Source organism: Sesamum indicum, linkage group LG9, assembly GCF_026168435.1.
Source record: "Sesamum indicum cultivar Baizhima isolate 11 linkage group LG9, ASM2616843v1, whole genome shotgun sequence".
Taxonomy (NCBI): Eukaryota; Viridiplantae; Streptophyta; class Magnoliopsida; order Lamiales; family Pedaliaceae; genus Sesamum; species Sesamum indicum.
The window spans coordinates 8269999-8292455 of NC_142665.1; the positions used below are offsets into that span (position 1 = coordinate 8269999).

Consider the following 22457-nt stretch of genomic DNA (forward strand, 5'->3'; position numbering starts at 1 on the left):
ATTTTTGTAAGTAAAATCGTGGAGGCTAAAAAATGCAATTATGAGTGGGGAATGATGGAAACCATATGTGGAGTAACGTCCAAACCAAGCTTATTTAATTATTTCTTCTTTATGACCAATACTTTTATTAAACCAAAAATAAGAAAAATGGATGTCCAAATGTGCAATCCCACCTTTGAATTTATTACAACTTCACATGTTATTACATGAACTCTACCAACTACTTCACATGACATGTCAATTCATATCTTATCTAGGAATTGAATTTTCCCACACTTTTTCCTCACTTGCAGATGAAATAAATACAGTTATGTCATGATAGTATAAATATAAATTCTTGAATTTTAAATACTATTACTGTTGTTTAATTCAAATTATCGAGCATGAGCAATTGTTTATTCAATTAAAGACATTACCGATGTGAAATATTATGGAAATTTTGATGCTACAATTCTGTATAATTCTAACCCCCGATGTTTGTATGATTGATATTAGACAAATATAGAGTTAAGTGGGACTGGTTAGGGCAATCGTCCCTCAATTGACTATATTGACAAACACTATAAATAAAATAAAATAAAACAATAATAATATAATATAAATTATTCATACTTTTGCGTAATTATATGACCCACTCTTGACAGCTAAAAAAACAAGGATAGTTTGTGTAATACTGTTGATGTTTTTGGAGGGTGTATGTATAATTTTTTTAAAAATATATGTGATTTGTGTAAATAATGTTGACGTTTTTGGTGGGTGTATATGTAATATTTCAAAATGCATGTGTAATTTGTATAAATAAACGTTAGATCAGGGGTTGCATATAATTTATGCTCTTGAAAATGAAGTTTATTGGCAAGTAAACACTATGGGAAAAGCGTGTTTGATGGTGATTTAAATATGGGTAATGGGAAGAGGTAGAGAATGCAAATTATTCCTCACCAAGACTAGAGGACTCAAACCACATGACAAAATTACAAAACCTACTTCCTGACACCACAAATCTCCAAGCTTAAACAACCACTCACGCTTCTCAAAAATCAATCCCCCAAAATGCACATCAATCATTCAAGAATCTCACTTGTTCTACTCCTCATTTTCTTGCCCTTCAAATCCAGGGCCTGTCACCCCACTGATAAACAAGCCCTTCTACACTTCAAGAAAACAATCACTTCTGACCCCTCCAACCTGCTCAAAACCTGGATGCCTCACACAGATTGCTGCACACTCTGGGAGGGCATTTCTTGCAGCTCTCCCTCCGGCCGGGTCGTCAATGTCTCCCGACCGGGCCTGTTTTCTGACCCGGATTCTCCTGTCGACACTTGGATGTCTGGGACTCTGTCTCCGTTTCTTGGAAACCTATCTTTTCTCCAAGTTCTTGATCTCAGCAACCTCAAGTACTTGTCGGGCCACATCCCTCCTCAATTGGGCAAGTTGTCCAAGTTGAATTACATGTTTCTTGAATCGAACAATCTCACCGGGCCGATCCCTGTCGCGTTCCAGGGATTGAATCAGCTGAAAAGCCTCTATCTTAGCAATAACCATTTGTCCGGCGTGGTCCCTAGTAGTCTTTTCAACAACTTCACTTTGCTCTCTCAGCTAGGCCTGTCAGGAAACCGCTTTTCGGGTCCAATCCCACCTTCTTTAGGCAGGATGGTTTCACTAACTAATCTTGATCTCCACGAAAATAACTTCTCAGGCAGAATACCAGAAACCATTGGAGAGCTCAAGAACATTGCATACATTGATCTGTCTGAGAACCAGATAGCTGGAACCATACCAGAATCCGTAGGTGGCCTCTCCAAGCTGGAGATCTTATATCTTAACGGCAACCGTCTCACCGGAAAAATCCCTTCGTCTGTAGACGGGCTTGTTTCGTTGCAGTTTCTTCGTTTATCGGAAAACAGGCTGACAGGTGCAATACCGCCTTCTATCGGCAACCTTCCAGTGATTCGAAGCCTGGTTTTCGAGAACAACAGGCTTGGTGGAAAGATACCTTCAACTATTGGCCATCTCACCACTCTTAATGCTATATACTTCTCTAACAACAGATTCACAGGCAAAATCCCAGCAAGTTTAGGGAACTTGAAAAATCTGCAGAGCCTGGATTTGTCAAGAAACCAACTTTACGGCCCGATTCCATCTCAGCTTCAGAAATTACAAACTCTGCAAGATTTAGACCTCTCATTCAATCCTCTGGCACTAGGAAGCATACCTGATTGGTTCAAGAAATTACGTCTTTTTCGTCTTCTCCTCTCAGGGACAGGGCTCAAAGGGGAGATGCCTAACTGGCTCTCATCTTCGTCTATATCGACCCTGGATTTGTCCAGCAATTCCCTGTCAGGGAAACTGCCTTCCTGGATGGGAAACATGACCAATCTTTCGTTTCTGAACTTATCAAACAACGGTTTCCATTCTTCGATCCCTGATGAATTCAAGAACCTGACACTGTTGACAGATGTTGATCTTCACTCCAACAAGCTCTCTGGAGACCTGAACCCTATATTCTTAAAGAGTTCGGAGTTTGCTCTTGGTCACTACAGTTCCATCGATCTTTCCTATAACATGTTCAAAGGACATATCGATGACAACATTGGAGACAACCCCGTGATGGACTTTCTTGAATCCATGATCCTATCCCACAATCCATTGGGAGGAAACATTCCGAAATCTCTTGGAAAATTGAGCTACTTGGAGGTTCTGGAACTTGAGGGAAACGGCCTGTCAGGGGAAATACCTCAGGAGCTTGGCAATGCAAAGTCACTGAAAACCGTTATACTGTCACACAACAATTTGAGTGGAGAAATCCCTGGACAAGTGCTGAATCTTGAATATATTCAGAGATTCGACGTTTCTTGGAACCGGTTGAGGGGAAAGATACCGCCCCACAAGGCTGTTATCCCGGTTTCCGGCTTCGTAGGGAATCCTGGATTGTGTGGAGCTCCACTGCCTCCATGCAAGCATTCCTAGTGGAAATGAGATGGAAACATTCCTTGACTCCATTCTTTGTTTTTCTATTTCTGTAAATTAACAGTTCTTACGACCACTGAAACATTATGCTCGACATTGCTGCAAGAAGATCAAGAATCTTAACTACAATTGGTGTAGGTATGTTGTTCAATCTTGTCAATGTGAGAATACAAAATGGTCTTGGACATGCTAAAGTATGCTGTTTCTATGGAGTGAGATTTAGAGCTGCATTTGAGGAGCTCAGCCAAAGAATATTGTTCTTAGTAGAATTCAAGAAAAACAACAACTATGCATGAGAGCATTTATGTATTTGAGTAGGTTATAACTCGATTCCATTACTGCAAACGTAATAAAGTATATTTAAAAATATCAAATTACTCGAGTCTTAATTCGATTTGATTCCATTCAAATTCGTTTGGATTCGATTAGATTAATAAGTAGACCAAATTCTCAAACACAATTTTTGAAGCTCTCAATTACTTTGGTTTTTCCTCATTCGAGCAACCAGCACCAGTGGTCTAGTGGTAGAATAGTACCCTGCCACGGTACAGACCCGGGTTCGATTCCCGGCTGGTGCATTCTCTGTTTTCCTTCTGCTCTTTCTGATGGGCAGATGTTTAAGACATGGCCGCGTTCTGATTGTAATTCTATTACAAATGCAATTGCATGCTATCACATACTCTATTCCAACAATCCCTTCTGATATTGCATGATATATTTTTACTTTGTCACCTGTTTTTTCCTTGTTTTTTTTTAATTTATTAATTCGTCGTACCAATTATATGAGTTCTGCAAGTTACCATATCAGACCACTTTCTGATAGAATTTTTCATCAAAAAACGGTTGCGTGCATCGAAAAACTCTAACCCAGACCAGGTTCGACCGACTCAAACTAACTATAAAACAAGTGTGATACAATTGTCGCATAATTGGTTACTTTTTTCTGAATTATACACCAATTACACAGCAACGAATTGCCCTTCTTATATAATTGGTTCGAATCCGAACAAAGATGAAGCCAAATCCTATCGGGCCCTGGTGGCCGACAGGGCTTGGTCCCCCAAAATATCCACTTTCTATAAATTTTATTAATTGTATTACCATTATATATTACATTAGTTTGTAGTTATTATTGTACTAATTTAAAACTCAATGCACAGAAATATAATATTAATGAGCATTGTGACTTAAAAAAATATTAAGTGATAACACATCTAAAATATAATGAGATTATTTAAGGTAAATGCTACAACTTCCCCTGAAATTTGATATAATTACGAATATTCCCTCGTTGTTTGAAAAATTATTAATTACTTTCTGATTTTAGCGGCCGTGTAATAATTAGCTCAATCCATTAGGTTTCCATCCATTTTTATGATGAACTGACCAAAACACACTTATGGATTAAAAATAATAATTTTATTTATTTTTAAAAACTTTCTGATTTTTTTAATGGACTAAGTAGATAATTTTTTTTAATTTTTAAAAATTTTTCATCCATCCCGTACGATTTTTTTTATAATTTTAATTTTTTTTAAAAAAATACAATAAAAATAAAGTTGACAATTTCATACATTTATTCAAGAATTACGTAATTTCATCAAACATTAGGAGTATTTATAATTTTTTAAAAATAAAAAAATATTTATAATTTTATCAAATATCAAATATAAGTTGGAAAATGATGATAGAAAAGTGGATATAAGAATGTGGTGAAAGATTGTGTTGTGTTTGGATGTTAACGTAAGCTCTTCTGCCCCTATAGTATCTGACAACTACGTGAAATAACCCGGCCCGGTTTTGGTTTTGGGTAGGCTCCGCATTGCGAGGCCGGCCTGGATGTGGATGTGGAGCACCGACACTGTCTGAAATTTCAAAAAACATGTCTCAGGTAATTCTCAATTACTTGTCAGAAATTTTGTCCAGTTACCACTTGACACGTAGCTACCCCCCCCAACAAGTCTATTGCTCGAAAGACTAAACTGAATTTTTCTACAACAATCTCCCATTATGTTTGTAATAATTATAAATATCCCTTATTATTTAAAAAATTATAAATATTTTTTATGTTTGAAAAAATTATGTAATTTTTGGATGGATGTATGAAATTGTCAACTTTGTGCATCAAACGACAAGGGGTATTCGTAATTATACAAAATTTTAGGGGAGGTAGTTGTAATTTATCCTTCTTCTTACACAAATCACATATTAAAATATTAGATAAATTAAAACACACTCTCTTGAAACTTAGCATATATAATTATAAATATTCTTTTATTAATTAAAAATTTATCAATATTCTTTAATATTTGATAAAATTATATAATTATTGAATGCAAACATGAAATTATCAACTTTAGTTTTACTATTTTTTTCTATTTTTTAGAAAAAAAATAAAAAGTCTGACGAGGTTGATGAAAAAATTTTAAAATGTACAAAGATCGACTGCTTTGTTTATAAAAATTTTAGAAAAATTTAAAAAATAAGTAAAAAATTGTAATTTATAATTATTAAGGACATTTTGGACAGTTCATTATAAAAAAGCTATGGAAACTCGACGGGGACTAACAAAATGAGTTAGTTGTTGACGGCTGTTAAAATAAAGGGTATTAGTAATTTTTCAAACAATAAGAGATATTTATATTATGTCGAACCTCAGACGAGCTTGTAAGTAATTTACCTTAAAATATTTTATATTTTAATATACGGTTAGACATAAATGCATTCAACCCTTTAATAGTGTTAGATATATCTTGCAGCCCCTAAAATATGCATGTAATCGTATTTACCCCCTAATCATTAGAGGTAATAAGAAACCTGACAAAATAATTTGACATTAATAGGACAAAATTGTCCTTCTCACTTACCCCCTATACTTTTTTATTTTAGTGATTTAAAATTTTATTTAAAAGATAATATTTAATATTTACAGCTTTTCATAAATTATGTAATACAAAATATATTTACGAGCTAAATATATGCAAATATATTTTACAAAGTAAATTATTTATATTAAAAAGATACATGTAATTATGTACAAATATATAATGAATACAATTTTTTTTTAAAAAAAATGTATGTTATATAACTTAGAAATTTAGGGGGTGCAAATATAACAATATTTTCGTCATAAAAAAAAATAGTCGATATCTTGAGGGGGCATTTTATTATATTTCATACCAGTAGAAGAAATATAATTTTTTGCTACAGTTAACTACTATAGTTAAAAGAAGAAAATCATGGCAAATGCAAATCAACCACGACTTCGCGACGGTCATTATTCGTTGTTTCTGCAAGTGAGGCCATAACATTAGCCATGACCAAAACCATGGCAAATATTTGAGCAATGGCTAAAGTCATGGCGAATATTGATTATTCGTGATAAAAATTTAAATTTTTGCTTTAATTTTGTTCGATCGTGATTAGTAGTATTGATTTACCATAATTTTTGAAATATGGTAATTTTTATACTATAATGAAAACTTAATTAATTTTTTTGTAGTGTACTTTTAGAAATAAATACACTTCATGCATAGTTGAAGGTGTGAAATGTATTTAACCCTTTAATATATTACAATATTTTTTTATTGATTAAAAATTTATCATATATTTTTTGTTATTTAATAAAATTATATAATCATCGAGCGAAGACATGATATTATTAATTTTAATATTATTATATTATTTTTTTCTTTTTTTTAAAAAAAATTCTGATGATGTTGATATATATATATTTTTAAATGTACAAAGATTCTCCACTCTATCCATAAAATTTTCAGAAAGTATTAATAAGTAAGTAAAATTATAATTTATAATCCATAAAGATTTTGGTCAGTTTATTATAAAAAGATATGGAAACCTAATGGAGGACTAACGGATTGAGTTAGTTGTTTGGACAACTATTAAAATAAAGAATATCGATAATTTTCAAACAACGAGGGTACTTATAATTATGTCAAACTTTAGAGGAGTTCGTTAATATTTTACAATAAAAAATATTTCAAATTTTAATATACGCTCAGGCACAAAATGCCCTTCTCACTTACCTCATATACTTTTCATTTTAGGTCCGAATGTATATTTTATTAAAAATAATCTCCCATTAAACTACTTTTAGTAATTTAAAATTTTACTTATATTTTATTTAAAAATAATACTTAAATTTTATGTTTTTTTATAAATTATGTAATACGAAAAAAATTATATAAGCTCAATATATACAAATATATTTTGCAAAGTAAATTATTTATGTTAAAAAAATACATATACATATGTGTAGATATAATGAATATAATTTTATAAAAAAGTGTGCTATATAATTTAGAAATTTTATTGAATAAATGTACGAAAAGTTAAAATATATCATATCATTGCTCAAAAAATTATAGAATATTATAGATTTTCATTTTACAGTGTATACATATACATGTTTGATGTAATGTTTTAAAATTATATTCGTAATTTATTTTTTAAAAAAATTTGAAATAATAATGTAAGAAATAGATTATAAAAGTTTAGACTTTATATAGATTCTATACTATTTATAAAAGTCATAAATTTTGGGTAGTATTTACTTTAAATATAAGTTTTATAAAAATTCAAATATTCAGAAATTGTAATAGACTTATTTTAAGGGGTGTAAATAATAATGGGATATCCGTCATATGAAAATTTGTCCATATCATGCGCGAATATTTTGTTACATTTCATAATTATTTTTGGGATAATTACACTTTCCTCTCCTGATGTTTGAACTAATTACACGTAGACCCTTTGTGGTTTGAGAAATTACATTTATCACCCCTAAGGTTTGCTTCCATCTAACAATTATAAATCCCTCCGCTAGTCAAAATTCACTAAATTATTGATATTAATAAAAAAATCAGATAAAAAAATTATATTTATCCTCGATTGACTTATTACTGATTTATTGTAGGTCAAATAATTTTTTTTATGATGAAATTATCCTTATACGTCTTTATATTTAATGCATGTGATGAGGTATATCTTCACTGGTATAAAGGTTGTTTAGTCCTAAAAAATTATTTGACCTGTAATAATCAGTAATAAGTCAATCGATGGTAATTATCAATTTCTATTTGGTCTTTTTTTATCAATTTCAACAAATTCAATAAATTTTGACTAACAGACTCACTCTGTTAGATGAAAGCAAACTTCATGGGTGCTAGATGTAATTTCTCAAATAAGAAAAGGTTCACGTATAATTACACTAAACCTCAAGAGAGAGAAGTATAATTATTTCCTACATTTTGTGCATAGTTCAAAATTACAAAATGTATTTAACCCTTTAATATATTACAAATTGAAGTTATGCTATATCAGCATAATATAAGTAAAAAATGTCCGTCTTGATTGCCTGTTGGGGGGGGGGGGGCGATTTGTTGGCACAAAAAATGGAAATGCAATGGTGATACTCTATAGACTCGTTCGAGAGAATTGTGCATGCGCTATGTGTATCAGTCAGAATCTTTATAGTTGACTTATAGTCACCAAAATTCAAAATCTAACAACATAGAACTCAATACGTAATTCAAACATATATCAATAGTATCAAACACTATAAGAAAAATTCAAACTCAAATCATGAACATAACAACGTTGGATCTCATCCATTAAACCGTAATAATTGATGGTGCAAGATCATTTGAATTAGGGAGGATGGGGACAAAAAGGTGGGAGAGGAGAAGGTGAGAGGACATATGGTTTGGGTTCTATAAATGTACTTGTTTTAGGACAAGTTGTGTCCTTGCTTCCAAGGCATGTCATCCCCAGCCCTTTTGTCATGAGAACCCACACACTACCCTCCAATTTTCATGACTACACTTCACTTTCTCTAGGACTTGAGATTTGGCTCTTGCAATGAGGTAATAACATTCAAGTTTCCTTAACTAAGAACACAAATATTTAAAATTAATATAGTTTTCACACACATACGATACGATACAGGTACAATATGTAAGATTTTCAGACTTGTCAAAATCTGAATAAACTATGTCTACACTGTATAATTTTTACCGGCATAATTCCGAATGGGAAAAAAAATAATAATGTTTTTGCAATCTTTTATTACTTTTAAGCATTTTTTTTATTATAATAATTCTAACCATGTTGTGGTGATAAAATGTTCAACTTTTATGGGTACTTTTAAAAATTACAATTAATATTTATTTCTATAATAGTTATTTAGTTTAAATTATTTGTAATTTATTAAGTGATATTCATGTAGAATAATATATTTAATCACTTCATTATATGTGTATATATATATATATATATATATATATATTTGAATAAATCATGATGCTTCCCACTGGGCTCAAATTGATTTACCTTAAAGTCAACATCAACCCCATTTCAAATTTCAAAAATTTGAAAGAATTTATACTCACACATAACAAAGCAACGTACATTTAAATTTGAATTATTCATAGTGGACCATATTAGCAAAATAACTTGCCTCAACATATTTTGCTCACACCCCATTAATAATATATTAATTATACTATAAATATAATATATTTTTTATATTATTTTACTTTTTGTTATAAAAAAATTGGGTAGTTTTCGATTTTGGTGACATTATGACTCATGGCAATGCTTCTAAGATCATAGATCGTTTACAATTGTACTTACAGATAACCCGCCAATATAATCCTCACATCGGGTAGAAAGAATCAAACCCACAATCATCCGACTGGAAGTGATTCGTCCTTACCAACTAAGCCAACAAGTGTTGGATGTCACATGATTTTATTGGGTATGGCCGAAACTACTGTAATTATCACGAGTTTGGTCATCCTTCTTAAAAATTGTACATCAGGTATATAATAAGTATGATGTGGTTGTAATTTGAGTGGTGGAGTGAATGAAAAAATTACCCTCGACACGTTTGGAGAGAGAGAGAATTTAATAATTGGCGTTGTCTTGTCAAATCAATAAACAGTTACGCAAAATCGCACAGACAGACAAAAAAATGTCAATATCTATTACACAAACTACCCCTCTATTTTTTGACTGTCAGGAATGATTTATATAAGTATGCAAAATGTATGAATAGTTTGTGTAAGTAGACCGTATGTCAAAAAGTGTAAATGTAATTATCTATAAAATATTAAAATTTCAAGTATGTATAGTGGAGTTGCGAGTTTTAATGTGTGATAACTGGTGAAGTAAATATATTTATTGTATATTTTATATATATAAAATTAATTTTATACACTTATAAATAATTTAATATTATTAATATATTTATCAAAGTGTAATACACTGATCGTATACAACACAAAAACTAAATAAAAATGAGATTAAAATAAGGATATTAAGAGCATAATTATTAAGGTAATAATGAAAGTTAATTTGGTATCAACTTTATAGCTGTCACACTCTTTTGAGTAATCTACTTGGATTAATCATTCATTCATTTCATGCCATAAATAGGAAAAAGTGGTAATAAAAGTATTAATTACCTCTATTTTTTAAATTATTATATATAAATGAAAAATAACACTTTTCATCCATTAATTTGAAACTTTTTTACTTTTGGTCCAAATGATTATAGAATTCTCATTTTTTGATCTCGTAATTTCTGAAAAATAGTATTTTTGGTCCCATAATACCTTTTTATTAGATATTTTAACGAAAATTATCCCGTACTTAGCAAGTGATTGTTAGGACTTTTACACTTTTGGTCCCATTGATTACAAAATTCTTATTTTTAATTTCATAACTTTTAAAAAAAGTTATATTTTTGGATCCATAAATTTAACGGCCACGTGATTTTTTTCATTAAATATATAACAGAATAGTGTTATGAGATCATAAGTGTTATCTTTGTGAAATTACTTGATCACAAGTTAGAATCTCATAAAGAATGAGATCGAAAGTGAAAAAAAAATCCTAAATTACAGGATAAAAAAAAAATACTATTTGACATATATATAAATATGATAATTTCATTTTTCGTCCCCAAAGTGGACCCTTTTTTCAATTTTAGTACCCCAGGTTCCCAAGTCATCAGACTTGATATCCAGAGTTTTTAATTCCATCTACCTTAGTACCCTCCGTTAGGTTTACTGTTAAAACAAATGGCCAACCCAATTTTGAAGGAAAAAATTAAGCGGGATCTTGTCTATACAAGAGCATGTTTGGCTGTCATTTTATTCAACACACAAAAAAATTCTATTTTGATAGTGAGGACTATAATCTAAAAAAAAATATTTTAAACCCAATTTCTATTAGAAAAATACTACTTCATGAAATCGTTATGGAAATACCAATTCAAATGTTTTTCCCAATTTATAATCATTATGGAAATAAAAAATGCATGCTAAATGTTAAATAATATAGAGAGAATCGCCTAGTAATAATTCAAGAAAAATAACAGAAATTTATATCCCATCACCACTCGCATTATTCATAAAAAATAAACGGAGAAAAATCGAATAAACCACTCAAAATGTGTTAATGTACTTTTGAATTAAATAAAATTATATATCCTTACTTTGATATATTATACTGTTGTTTGTGCACAAAATAAGAAATACATTTCAATTATTGTTTTTGTTGAGAGAATTTTGTTTATAAATTTATTAAAACTTTTTGTACTAATCACAAAAATAAAAAGCCAAAAAAAATCATTTGTTAAAATAATTAAAATAAAAGTATAAAAAATTATAGCATAAACCCTTAACAAATAGAGTATGACAACAGTTGCGTTATGGCCAAGCAAAAAAAAAAAAAAACGTGCTTTCTTCAGTAAAATTGGTATTTTTTGAAAATATTGATTAAATATGCATTTTTTTTAAATTATTGTTTTTTCAATTATGAAATTAAAATCGAAATGAATCAAAATAGAAGTTTTTTTCTATGTTGAATAAAATGGAAACCATACGTGCCCTTACATAGACAAATTCCCGTCTAATTTTTCCTCTAAAATTGGGTTGACCATTTATTTTAACAGTCAACTTACGGAGGGTACTTAAGTGAATAAAAATTAAAAACTTCGGATACTAAATCTGACGACTCAGAAATCTAAGATACTAAAACTGAAAAATGAATATAATTTAGATATTAAAAATGAAATTATCCCTATATAAATTTATACTTTCTGAAGGAGGTGGAGGGCCCTGAGGATTTTCATGGGCAAGCTCGAAAAGGAAGAGCGGGAAAAGAAGGTGGAGCTGCTGCCTTTATCTGCGCCGATGATGCGATATTACGGTAATAGGATTGGTCATTCAACCAAATTAGTCAAAAGACAATGGCCCAGAAACTCACATCAAACTTAATTTAAGGCCTAAATTACAACAATCTTCCGAGAATCGGCATAATTACAATGGATAATTACATTCTCGTCTCCGAAATTTGATATAATTACACATAAATTTTTTATAATTTTAAAAATTACATCTAATTAGGGGTGGTCGTTCGGATTGGGTTGTTCGGGTCCCGACCTGATCCGAACGGATTCGGGCAGATCAGGTCGGCTAAATTTTGTAATATTTTATTTTTGGGTTACCCGAACCTGATTTTCAATATATCGGGTCAGTTATCGAGTAGATATAAATATCCAATCGGGTTAATTGGATGCCCGACATCTATTAAAAAATAATACAAATTAAAAAATAGAATTATTTGTTGTTACTAATAAAATAATGAAGTAAAAAAGAGAATGATGTATGACTTGGTTGATTTATTTAAATTAAAGAAAAATAGGTACTTGATTTTATCGGGTTTGTGTCGGGTAGTCAAATATAGTACCCAACCCGAAAAACTCGAAACTTGAAGTACCCGACCCGCGCCCACCCATACATTTTATATTCCTGAGGTTTACTTCTATATAACAAATAGGTCACTCAATTAGTCAAAATTCACTGAATTATTGATATTAACAAAAAAATTGAAAGAAAATCGAGATTTACAATCGATATACTTATTACTGACTTATTACAAGTCAAACAAATTTTTTATGACTAAACAATCCTTATAACGGTGAAGATATATATCCTCACATTCTTTGACATGTGAGGATGTATAAGAGTAATTTGATCATAAAAATATTTGCTTGTCCTATAATAAATTAATAATAAGTTAATCGGGTAATAAATTTTTATCCGATTTTTTTGTTATTACCATCAAGTTCGATAAATTTTGACTAACGGATGAATTTATCTGTTAATCGGAAGCAAACCTCAGATGTATTAGTCGTAACTTTTCATACCATAGGAGGTCAAGTGTAATTACACAAAACCTCATGGGAAAGGAGCCTAATTATTCCTAATTTCAAGTACCTCATCATTATTAGAAAAACTATAAATTTTCAAATAATGAGGGAGTTTTTATAATTATACCAAACTTCAGAAAAGATAATTGCAATTTGCCCATATTTAAATTAGTAATTGGTGCACACTCGATATATGTGTAAAATATTAAAAAATGGGTAAAATACGTCGAGTTCCCTTGAGATTTGATACAATTATAAATACCTCATTGTTGTTTGAAAAATTAGCGATACCCCCTGATAATAATGTCCATCCAACAATTCATCTATTCTGTTACCTTCTGTTACCTTCTGTTAAGGTTTAATCCAAGTTTTGTTCAAAATATTCTTTTAGTTTGAGTTATAATTTTACACATTATTTGAATTATATATATTATATAATAGTACTGCTACAACATCATATTTTTTTGATATTTTATTATTTTTTTTAAAATATATAGTTTTAATAAGGATAAAGTTGACATTTTTGTTGTACCATTCAAGAGTTACATAACTATGTCACATATCAGGAGGATTGATAATATCTCAAACAACAAGAGAAAATTTGTAATTGTATCAAATTTTAGGGAAGTTCGCTATAATTTAATAATTTACCCTAAAAAACTAGAAAAAGTATTATTTTAGTCCGCTAAGTATGTTTAATTTTAATTTTAGTCCGATAACTATGTCCATTTTTATTTAGGTCTAGTAACTTACGAAATTGCTTACTTTTGGTCCTCTAGCAGATTTTTGGACAATTTTACCCCTATGAGTGTGATTGCCTTTCAAAAGTTGCATAGAGGTAAAATTGTCCGAAAATCTGCCAGATGACTAAAAGTAAGCAATTTCGTAAGTTACTGAATCTAAACAAAAATGAACATAATTATCGAATTAAAATTAAAATTAAGCATACTTAGCGGACTAAAATAATATTTTTTCCCTAAAAATTTTTATTTGTTTATTTATAGTCATATATTTATGAAAAACATATATTAAAGTATAGAGTTTATGTATTATTTGTTAACTTTTATTGCCTTGATGAGTAATATGAGGTAGTTAATTATAAATAAATCGAAAACTAATATTTTTTAGTAAAAATAATATTTAAACACACCAAAAGCTAAAAAAAAATAAATTGAAAACTGTATTTTAGTAAAAATAATATTTGATTGTTGAATTTGGAAACACATTTTATCTCTAAATATGAAAGTTCATAATTTAGAAAATATTGGATCTTGGGATTAAATACAAATTACCCCTTATGTTATTAAAAAAAATACATAAATTTATAAATAATGTTGATAAAATTTGAACCATTTATCTGAATAAGACGAGATCAAACGATTTTAAAATAAGGGTAAAAATATTATTTTATAATTATAAAAAATTTAAAATCGCGGGTATAATGCACTACTCGTGTCAATGGGATTTTATGCCCTTTTTTTGAAAAGTTTCGGAGGTCTTTTTAATCTTCTCTTTTAATAGAATTTGTTTTTGAGCATTTTTCAAAGGGAAAGGTATTATTTTAGTCCGTTAAATATGTCTAATTTTAATTTTAATCTAATAACTATCTTCATTTTTGTTTAGGTCCAGTAACTTACGAAATTGCTTACTTTTAGTTCTCTAGCAGATTTTTGACAATTTTACCCCTATGCAACTTTTGAAAGTCAGTTTTACTCCATATGCACTCATAGGGGTAAAATTGTCCAAAAATCTGCTAGAGAACTAAAAGTAAGCAATTTCGTAAGTCACTGGACCTAAACAAAAATGGACATAATTATCGGACTAAAATTAAAATTAAGCATACTTAACGGACTAAAATAATACTTTTTCCTTTTTCAAAATAACACGGGATATAAATTGCATTTACAATCAATGGCTTTTTACCATACATGTTTTAATTATTAATAAAAAAAATAATTTTCAAGAAACAATTATCGAAAAAAGTGCATTTTAAAATAAGTACTTAAAGTGTTTGGATGAAACACGTCTGTAAAGCTCATAAAACACTAATAATGATAGTTTTGTAATTAATACCAACAGAATTGGAGAAAATTGTTAAACTATTAAAAATAGTCGGGAACAAAATATTTTATATTTTATATTTTGTAAGTTCGTTCCGTAAAAATTTTACCCGACACTTTTCAACATCTTATAAGTTGTAACATATTTTAAAAAGCTTATAAACTCGCTCGTCCAAATTAACACTCTCTTTATGCACGACCAACGTCTAAATTTTTATTTCATTTGTCCCGAATTTTTATTTATTTATATTTGATAAAAAAAAGATAAAATTTCTCTTTTCCCTAAATTAATTACCACATATTAAAAAATACAAAAAATAAAAAAATTAGGTGGGCATTAAAGATCCTTTATTTAATTAGTCAACATATGTCTCATTTTTTTTTAAAATGAGAAGTTATTTATTATTGGTAATGATTTTATTTTCTATAGGTTCCATAATTTTATAAAGAGGTAAAATGGCTAAAATTAAATTTTTGTTATTTTCTAAAATTCCATATTTGAGGGGGTCAGCTTCAATGTCTTAAATCTTTATCCTAATTAAATAAGATGAGTATGATTTAGTGAAATTTCCATTTTTTTTCCCCATATGATATTGTTTTAGAGAAGCAATATTTATATCAAAATATCGATCGATATTTCATTTTATTTGATAATAATATTAATAACCTACTAACTAAAAATGGAATAAAAACATAAATACTTATATCAATACAAAATGAGATATTATGGTTCTTATCTCAATTCCTCATAATTTTTATTATTTACTTCCCGTCCCGAAAGTCAGTTCATACTCGACGTATGTGCATAATATATATTTTTATTATTTTTTAAATAATTAAAATAAAAAATTGAAAATTATTTTAAATTAACAAAATAAATTAATATCCAATATGCATAAATAAAAAAAATTATCAAGTAAAAATCATTAATTAAAGAAATAAATATTTTGCCAACCAAGTTGTTATTATAAATAAATAGTACTAGTAATCGAAGCACCGATACATAAATTTTTTTTAAAAAAATTAAATTATTAATTGAAATATTAATTCATTTATCCATCTAAAAAACATAACAAATTTAACATGCTCTCTTTAATAAATATTCCATATTTCATATTTATGAAATCAACATCAAATTTTCCAACTCACATAACATGCAATCTACACAATGTTGTGTTAAAGTAAGTATATGATAAATAATTTTATGTAAAAGTGGACATAAATCCTCCTAATCTCAGAATTAAATTACTTCAGATTTTTATTATAATATATATAATTATACGTAAATTATTTTTAAATTAAATAAATTTTATATATGTATGAAATAAAAATATAAAATAAAATAATTATAATTATAAATACTCACTTATCATATGATTATATATATACAAAGATCTAATTTTTTGCAATCCATAGATATGTATACATCAAATTCAAATCTTTGTAATACAAAATGGGTAACTTTCATCATACTTTTTTTTTTTTTTTCAAATATATATATTGAAAAATGATGATTATAATTTATTTTTGAAATTTTTTTACTATGGTATATTAGGTCAGTGTGGTGTGTGTTGGTCTTCTCTCTCTCTCTCTGTCTCTCGCCCATCCCTCAGTCCATCTTCTTCTCTCTCATTCAATGCTTTACAGAACTCACCACCACCCTTTACTCTTCACATTCAACCCTTTTTCCCACTCTTCTTCTGCCTTATCATCTCATCTTCTTCCTTCTCCTCGTCTTCAGGTGCTTCCCCTCTTCTTTCTTTCTCTCAATTACGCTGTCTATATGTTAATATTTGTTGATTTTGCATGTGGGTTTCTGTTTGTAGGAAATGGAGGCTGTGCAGGGGGATTCCAGAGGCGGGTTGGTGCCGGAGACGCCGGCGAAGACGGCGGTTCCTCTGGATGAATGCTTGGGTGGCAACGGGGACGACTTCTTCGTCGACGAGCTGCTCGATTTTTCGAATGGATACTCTGAAACAGAAGAACAACCGCCGCCGGAAGAGTCTCAGGAAATTGAACAGGGGAAGGACAAAAATTGCTGTGTTTCTCAGGAGAAAGAAACCGCTCCTCCGGAGGATAGTTCTCTCTCCGGGAAAGATGATTTCGGGTCTCTCCAAGAAAGCGAACTCAGTTTTCAGGTAAACCTGAGTTTCCATTTTTGTCTCTGAAATTGAAAAAAAAATCAGTTGCTTTTTTGGCTTTGGAGAAGGTGGAAAAGATTGAAAATTACGGCATTCTTATAGGCGGAAGGGTTGGAGAGTCTGGAATGGCTGTCCCATTTCGTGGAGGACTCATTTTCCGATTACTCCCTCGCCGGAAAACTTCCACCCAAGCCAACGGAGAACAGCTCCGGCACGGCGCGGGAGCAGCCATGTTTCACCACTCCCGTGCAAACTAAGGCCAGGACGAAGAGAGCCCGGAGCGGCGTGCGCGTTTGGCCGGTTCTGTCGCCTTCGTTCACAGAGACCTCCACCTCGTCCTCATCTTCGACGTCCTCCACGACGTCGTTTCCGCAATCCAGCCTCGGGCTAGTCCAGACCCAAACCGGGGAGTCCTCTCTCGGAAAAACGCCCCCCAAGAAGCAGAAAAGGAAACCGGCCGACGGAGGCGGAGGTGGGGCGGCGCAGCCCAGGAGGTGCAGCCATTGCGGCGTCACGAAGACCCCACAGTGGCGGGCCGGCCCGCTCGGCTCGAAGACTCTCTGCAACGCTTGTGGAGTGAGGTACAAGTCGGGTCGGCTTTTGCCCGAATACCGACCCGCGTGCAGCCCGACTTTCTCTAGCGAGTTGCATTCCAACAACCACCGGAAAGTTTTGGAGATGCGGCGGAAGAAGGAGGCGGCGGAAACCACCGGTCTGCCGCCACCGGTTCAGAGTTTTTGAAGGCTTATCAAATTTGATTTTTAGGTAGGAAAAGGGAGGTAGAGAGAGAAACAATCTTAGGAATTGAGTTGACAAAACCGGAGTCGGCTCAGACCGGCTCGGTACAGTTAGTGTATATTCTTTTATCATGGACCCATGGTTTGGTGAGGTAGGTTACTAGGCTGTGTAACTGATTAGGAAAGACTTTTTTAAATTTTAATGTAATTCGAATTTTTAATTAATTTTCTATTTTCACCCCATTTATTTCCTTTTTTTTTTCTTTTCAAAGGATTAATTACATTTAAACCCACACTTCCTCATAAAAATTTTAAAATTATACTTATACCCCCAAAAAAATTATCTTTTGCACCTGGCCCCTTTTGTTATAATTTGAAAGAAAATTATTGGTGTTAGCAAAAAAATTACATAAATTTTTAATTTCATAAGAAGAAAAACGTAATGATGTTAATTTTACTGCATATATATATATATTGTACTATTTCTTTTTATAAGTATAAAAAGGATATTAAATAAAAGACAAAAATTAAGAATTTATATAATTTTTTTTACGTCAGCATTTCTCGTTCAAACTTTAATAGAATGGGGAAAGTGCAAAAGGAGGAGTTTCACAAGGGGTGTAAACATAATTCTAATAATTTATTTTGAAAAAAAAATATAATTTTATACTCTTAGAGGGGTCTAAATGTAATTAACCCTTTTTTTAAATTTAGAAATCGTGTTTTGCAGGTAAAAAGGAAAAGGAATGGGTGTGGGTTTTAAAAAGTGTTGTTTGAAGCGGTTCGACTTTAATTTTGTTTGGCGTGGAGAGGCCGTTGAAAAGCGAAAACGTTATGAGGTAATGAGGTGCACGCCTCAACCCCACTCTTCCTCATATGGATGGGATGTTTTTTGGATTTTTTAACCCCTTTTTTTAATATTTTTGTCGCGACGATACAAATACAATACGATAATATAAATATAATATAATAAAAACATATAGAATTTTAGAAAAAAATTTAAAATAAGGTATGATCTCAACTCGAATCGATTTTTGTTTTACATAATTATTATATATTACATAAGAATTTATGTAAGTATATGTATATATAGATATACTAGTTAGTATTTCGTGCCAACGTATAAGAAAAATTATATTTATAATAAAATAAATAAATAAAATTATAAATAATTAAAATATAAAATAATAAACGATAAGTAAGCTAAAATTTAAATTAAAGTGATTAAGAAGTATAATAACAGAAAGTATAATACAAAAAAAATTAATTTGGACTCGAGGCGGGTCACGGGTTCTAGTAGTTTGGACTCGAACTCATTCATTCATTTTTTAAAATATTTATACTTACATATATGTAAAAAGAAAATTATAAATTAAATAAATAGTTTATAAATACTTTAATGTATATATAAGTAACACATATTCGAAAATTCTGAATAGTTCAATATCTAAAACATGTATATATATTAATATTATTAACTCTTATTATAAAGTCATAGTAGTATTATCTTAATATATATATTAATATTTAAAAATATTAATTGGGTACAACCCAGTGGATCCCAGGTCTGGACAGGACGGATCTCGAATTCAAAAATTTCTCGACAGGTCGAATTCGAGTTTTGACAAACTTATTTAGACTCGGCCCGTTATGATGAGGATAAAAAAGAAATAAAAACGTAGAGAGCTTTATGGATATTATCACTAAAAAAATATTATTTTTCATTAATATTTATTATATAGTAGAAGAATTCATTGAAAATTTGAAAAAAAAAAGTCCAACACGCTCTGAAAATGCGTTAAACATGACATCACATGTAGTATCAAAATTATGTTGTGTCCGATGCAGAATTGGATGAGTGTGGATTATAAATTATGTGTGCATTTTATGTCATGACTTGAAATTGAAGCATTTAGCATTCCTCAATTTCTGAAATTCAAGGCATCATCATCTACTTGTTCTACCATGAAAACTAGGCCTATTCTTTTTTTTTTTTTTTAGGTAAATGTAAGTTTCATTAATAAAATAAGATCGTACAGTATAATAGTGCTCAACTGGTGATTTCTCCCTCCACAAGCCAAGGGATACGCCATAATCTATATAACGCACATGAACTAACAGAATGAGATAAATTAACACTGATAATCTTTTGGTGGCTATGATATTCGGTGGTCGCTCCGTATGCTCAAAGCGTCTCAAATTTCGTTTCCTCCGAATGTGGTAAATGCAAGCAGCCAAGAATGCACGACAATCCAAGGTAAAACTAGGCATAATTTAATGTATTTTTTTTTTGGGGGGGGGGGGGGTTAGATGCTTTCTATATTAGGTCAATTGAATTCTTAATTTCAATCAAATATAGGCGAACAATTTGGTAGCCCAGTAATTAAGGTTGTGGTCCTGTATAAATTTGAAGTTACGGGTTCGAATTTTGACAGATGTGTAGGTGTAAGTTTGTGATATTGGTTTAATGATAAATTGGGTCGTGACGTGAAAAAGATGATAATAATAGAGAATTGATTAAAAGGGTGTTCTTATTCAAAATATCTTTTAGGCTCATAAATCTTATAAAATATTTTAAAAAAATTATGAATTGTTGCGTTGCATAAAATCAGATGTTAGGACGATTAATCTTTTTATATTGGTAAAATTGACAAAAAAATATAAGTCATGACACTGTTAGGATTAACTGAGCAGTTATTTCTTGACATATTTTATATCTATTTTTTTTTTAAAGAATGTCGTAAAGTTTACACGTTAGATTAACGCCAAGTAAAAATTTGACCAAATTGCATTTAACCCTATATTTTTTTAAAAATAGCTAAAAGCCCCCATATATTTTAAAAGAATGCAAAAACCCCTCTGTGATTTTAAAAACTTTGCGTGAAGCCCCTTTTATTAATTAGAAACTAACAGAAAATTTCACTGGTGGTGAGTGTGAAATGAGTTTTTGGAGGCTTTTCAGCCTATTTTGGACAGAAATTGATGACACCTCCTTTTTTTATTTTTGTTTGGGGCTTTTTTGTGGATTTCTTTTTGCATTTTCATCATTCTTAAAAGGGTAAATGATTTTGTTGTTAAATATATTTATTTAAATATTTAAATACCAAAAAATTATATAATTTTGTTTAAAATATGTAAATTTTGAAAAATTAACTAAAACACAATACAACATACTAATATACTAAAATTGAATTCCCAAATTTGAAATATATATATATGTTATAAATATTAATCAATTATAATAATATTTGAACAAAACTTAAATTTTACTTTTTTATAAAAATAAATCAATTTTTTATTTAAATCATTTTTTAATTATTTAAAGATTATAAATTAATTTTTTAATTTATTAAAAACTTAAAAATGAAATTAAAAAGAAATTTGGGGGACGAGGGGTGGGGCGAGGTTAATTTTATTATTTTTACTTTTTATAAATAATTATTTTGTATTTTATAATTTATAATCATAAACATAATATATATCAAAATCAATTAAATCTAGACCTTTAATCTTTCATAAATTTACGATCTTATGGTTGAAATGAATTGATAGATCCTACGGCTTTTAAATAATAAAAAAAGATCTGAAGATTATTAAAATAAAAAGTAATATATAATAAATAAGGGCATAATGATCTTTGATAATAAATTTAATTCTGTTTTCTTGAATTAATGTTGATGGAAATGTGTGCTATATTTAAAAAAATAAAAGGATTTTTTGGCCTATCTTTTAAACATGATTGAGTTTTTAACTAATTTTTAAAATATAGGAGACTTAATGCAATTTAGCCTAAATATATAATATATAATCCTTTTTATAAAAACGAAAAAAAATGATGAATTATTACATAACTCTACATAAAAAAATGTATATGTACATAAAATGCTATGGAGCTATCATTATATTTATGTAGTTAGTAAATTGTCATGATGTGCATATGTATAGTGACATGTCGAAAATAAATACATCTATCACTATACTTATGTAGTTAGTAAACTGTGATTATGAGTATGTCACTGATTATCAAAAGTAATTAATTCAAATAAGGCAAATTATCACTTCTGATCCCACTAGATAGGCCCTTCTCATTTTTTGTCCTACGCTTTACGTGTTCAACACCTTTAATCCCAAAACTCTATTTTTTAAACAGAAATGGTCTTGTTCCATTAACAACTAACGGAAACGTCACGTGCCGTTAGTCAACTGGTAAGTAGTGGGGTAGGGTCACATGGGGCAAAGCATATTGCCTTTCAGACGGAAAAAAAAAAAAAACCTTCTCCCCCTTTTCCCCAAATCCAAAAAACTAAAT

General features: G+C 30.0%; 2 protein-coding genes and 1 non-coding gene across 3 annotated transcripts; all 3 read left to right on the top strand.

Annotated features, from left to right (window-relative positions):
- Positions 1-919: 919 nt before the first annotated feature.
- Positions 920-3344, top strand: LOC105171099 (uncharacterized). Its single transcript, XM_011092115.3, has one exon. It carries the CDS (start codon positions 1054-1056, stop codon positions 2968-2970), a length of 1917 nt encoding a protein of 638 aa, XP_011090417.1. The 5' UTR covers positions 920-1053; the 3' UTR covers positions 2971-3344.
- Positions 3345-3477: 133 nt separating this feature from the next.
- Positions 3478-3548, top strand: TRNAG-GCC (transfer RNA glycine (anticodon GCC)). The gene has a single exon. It is a non-coding gene; the product is annotated as a tRNA-Gly (tRNA).
- Positions 3549-16843: 13295 nt separating this feature from the next.
- On the top strand, positions 16844-18391 carry LOC105171101 (GATA transcription factor 7). Its single transcript, XM_011092116.3, has 3 exons — positions 16844-17011; positions 17097-17408; positions 17514-18391. The coding sequence occupies exons 1-3, from the start codon at positions 16907-16909 to the stop codon at positions 18150-18152; spliced, it is 1056 nt and encodes a 351-aa protein (XP_011090418.1). The 5' UTR covers positions 16844-16906; the 3' UTR covers positions 18153-18391.
- The last annotated feature ends 4066 nt before the right edge of the window (positions 18392-22457 follow it).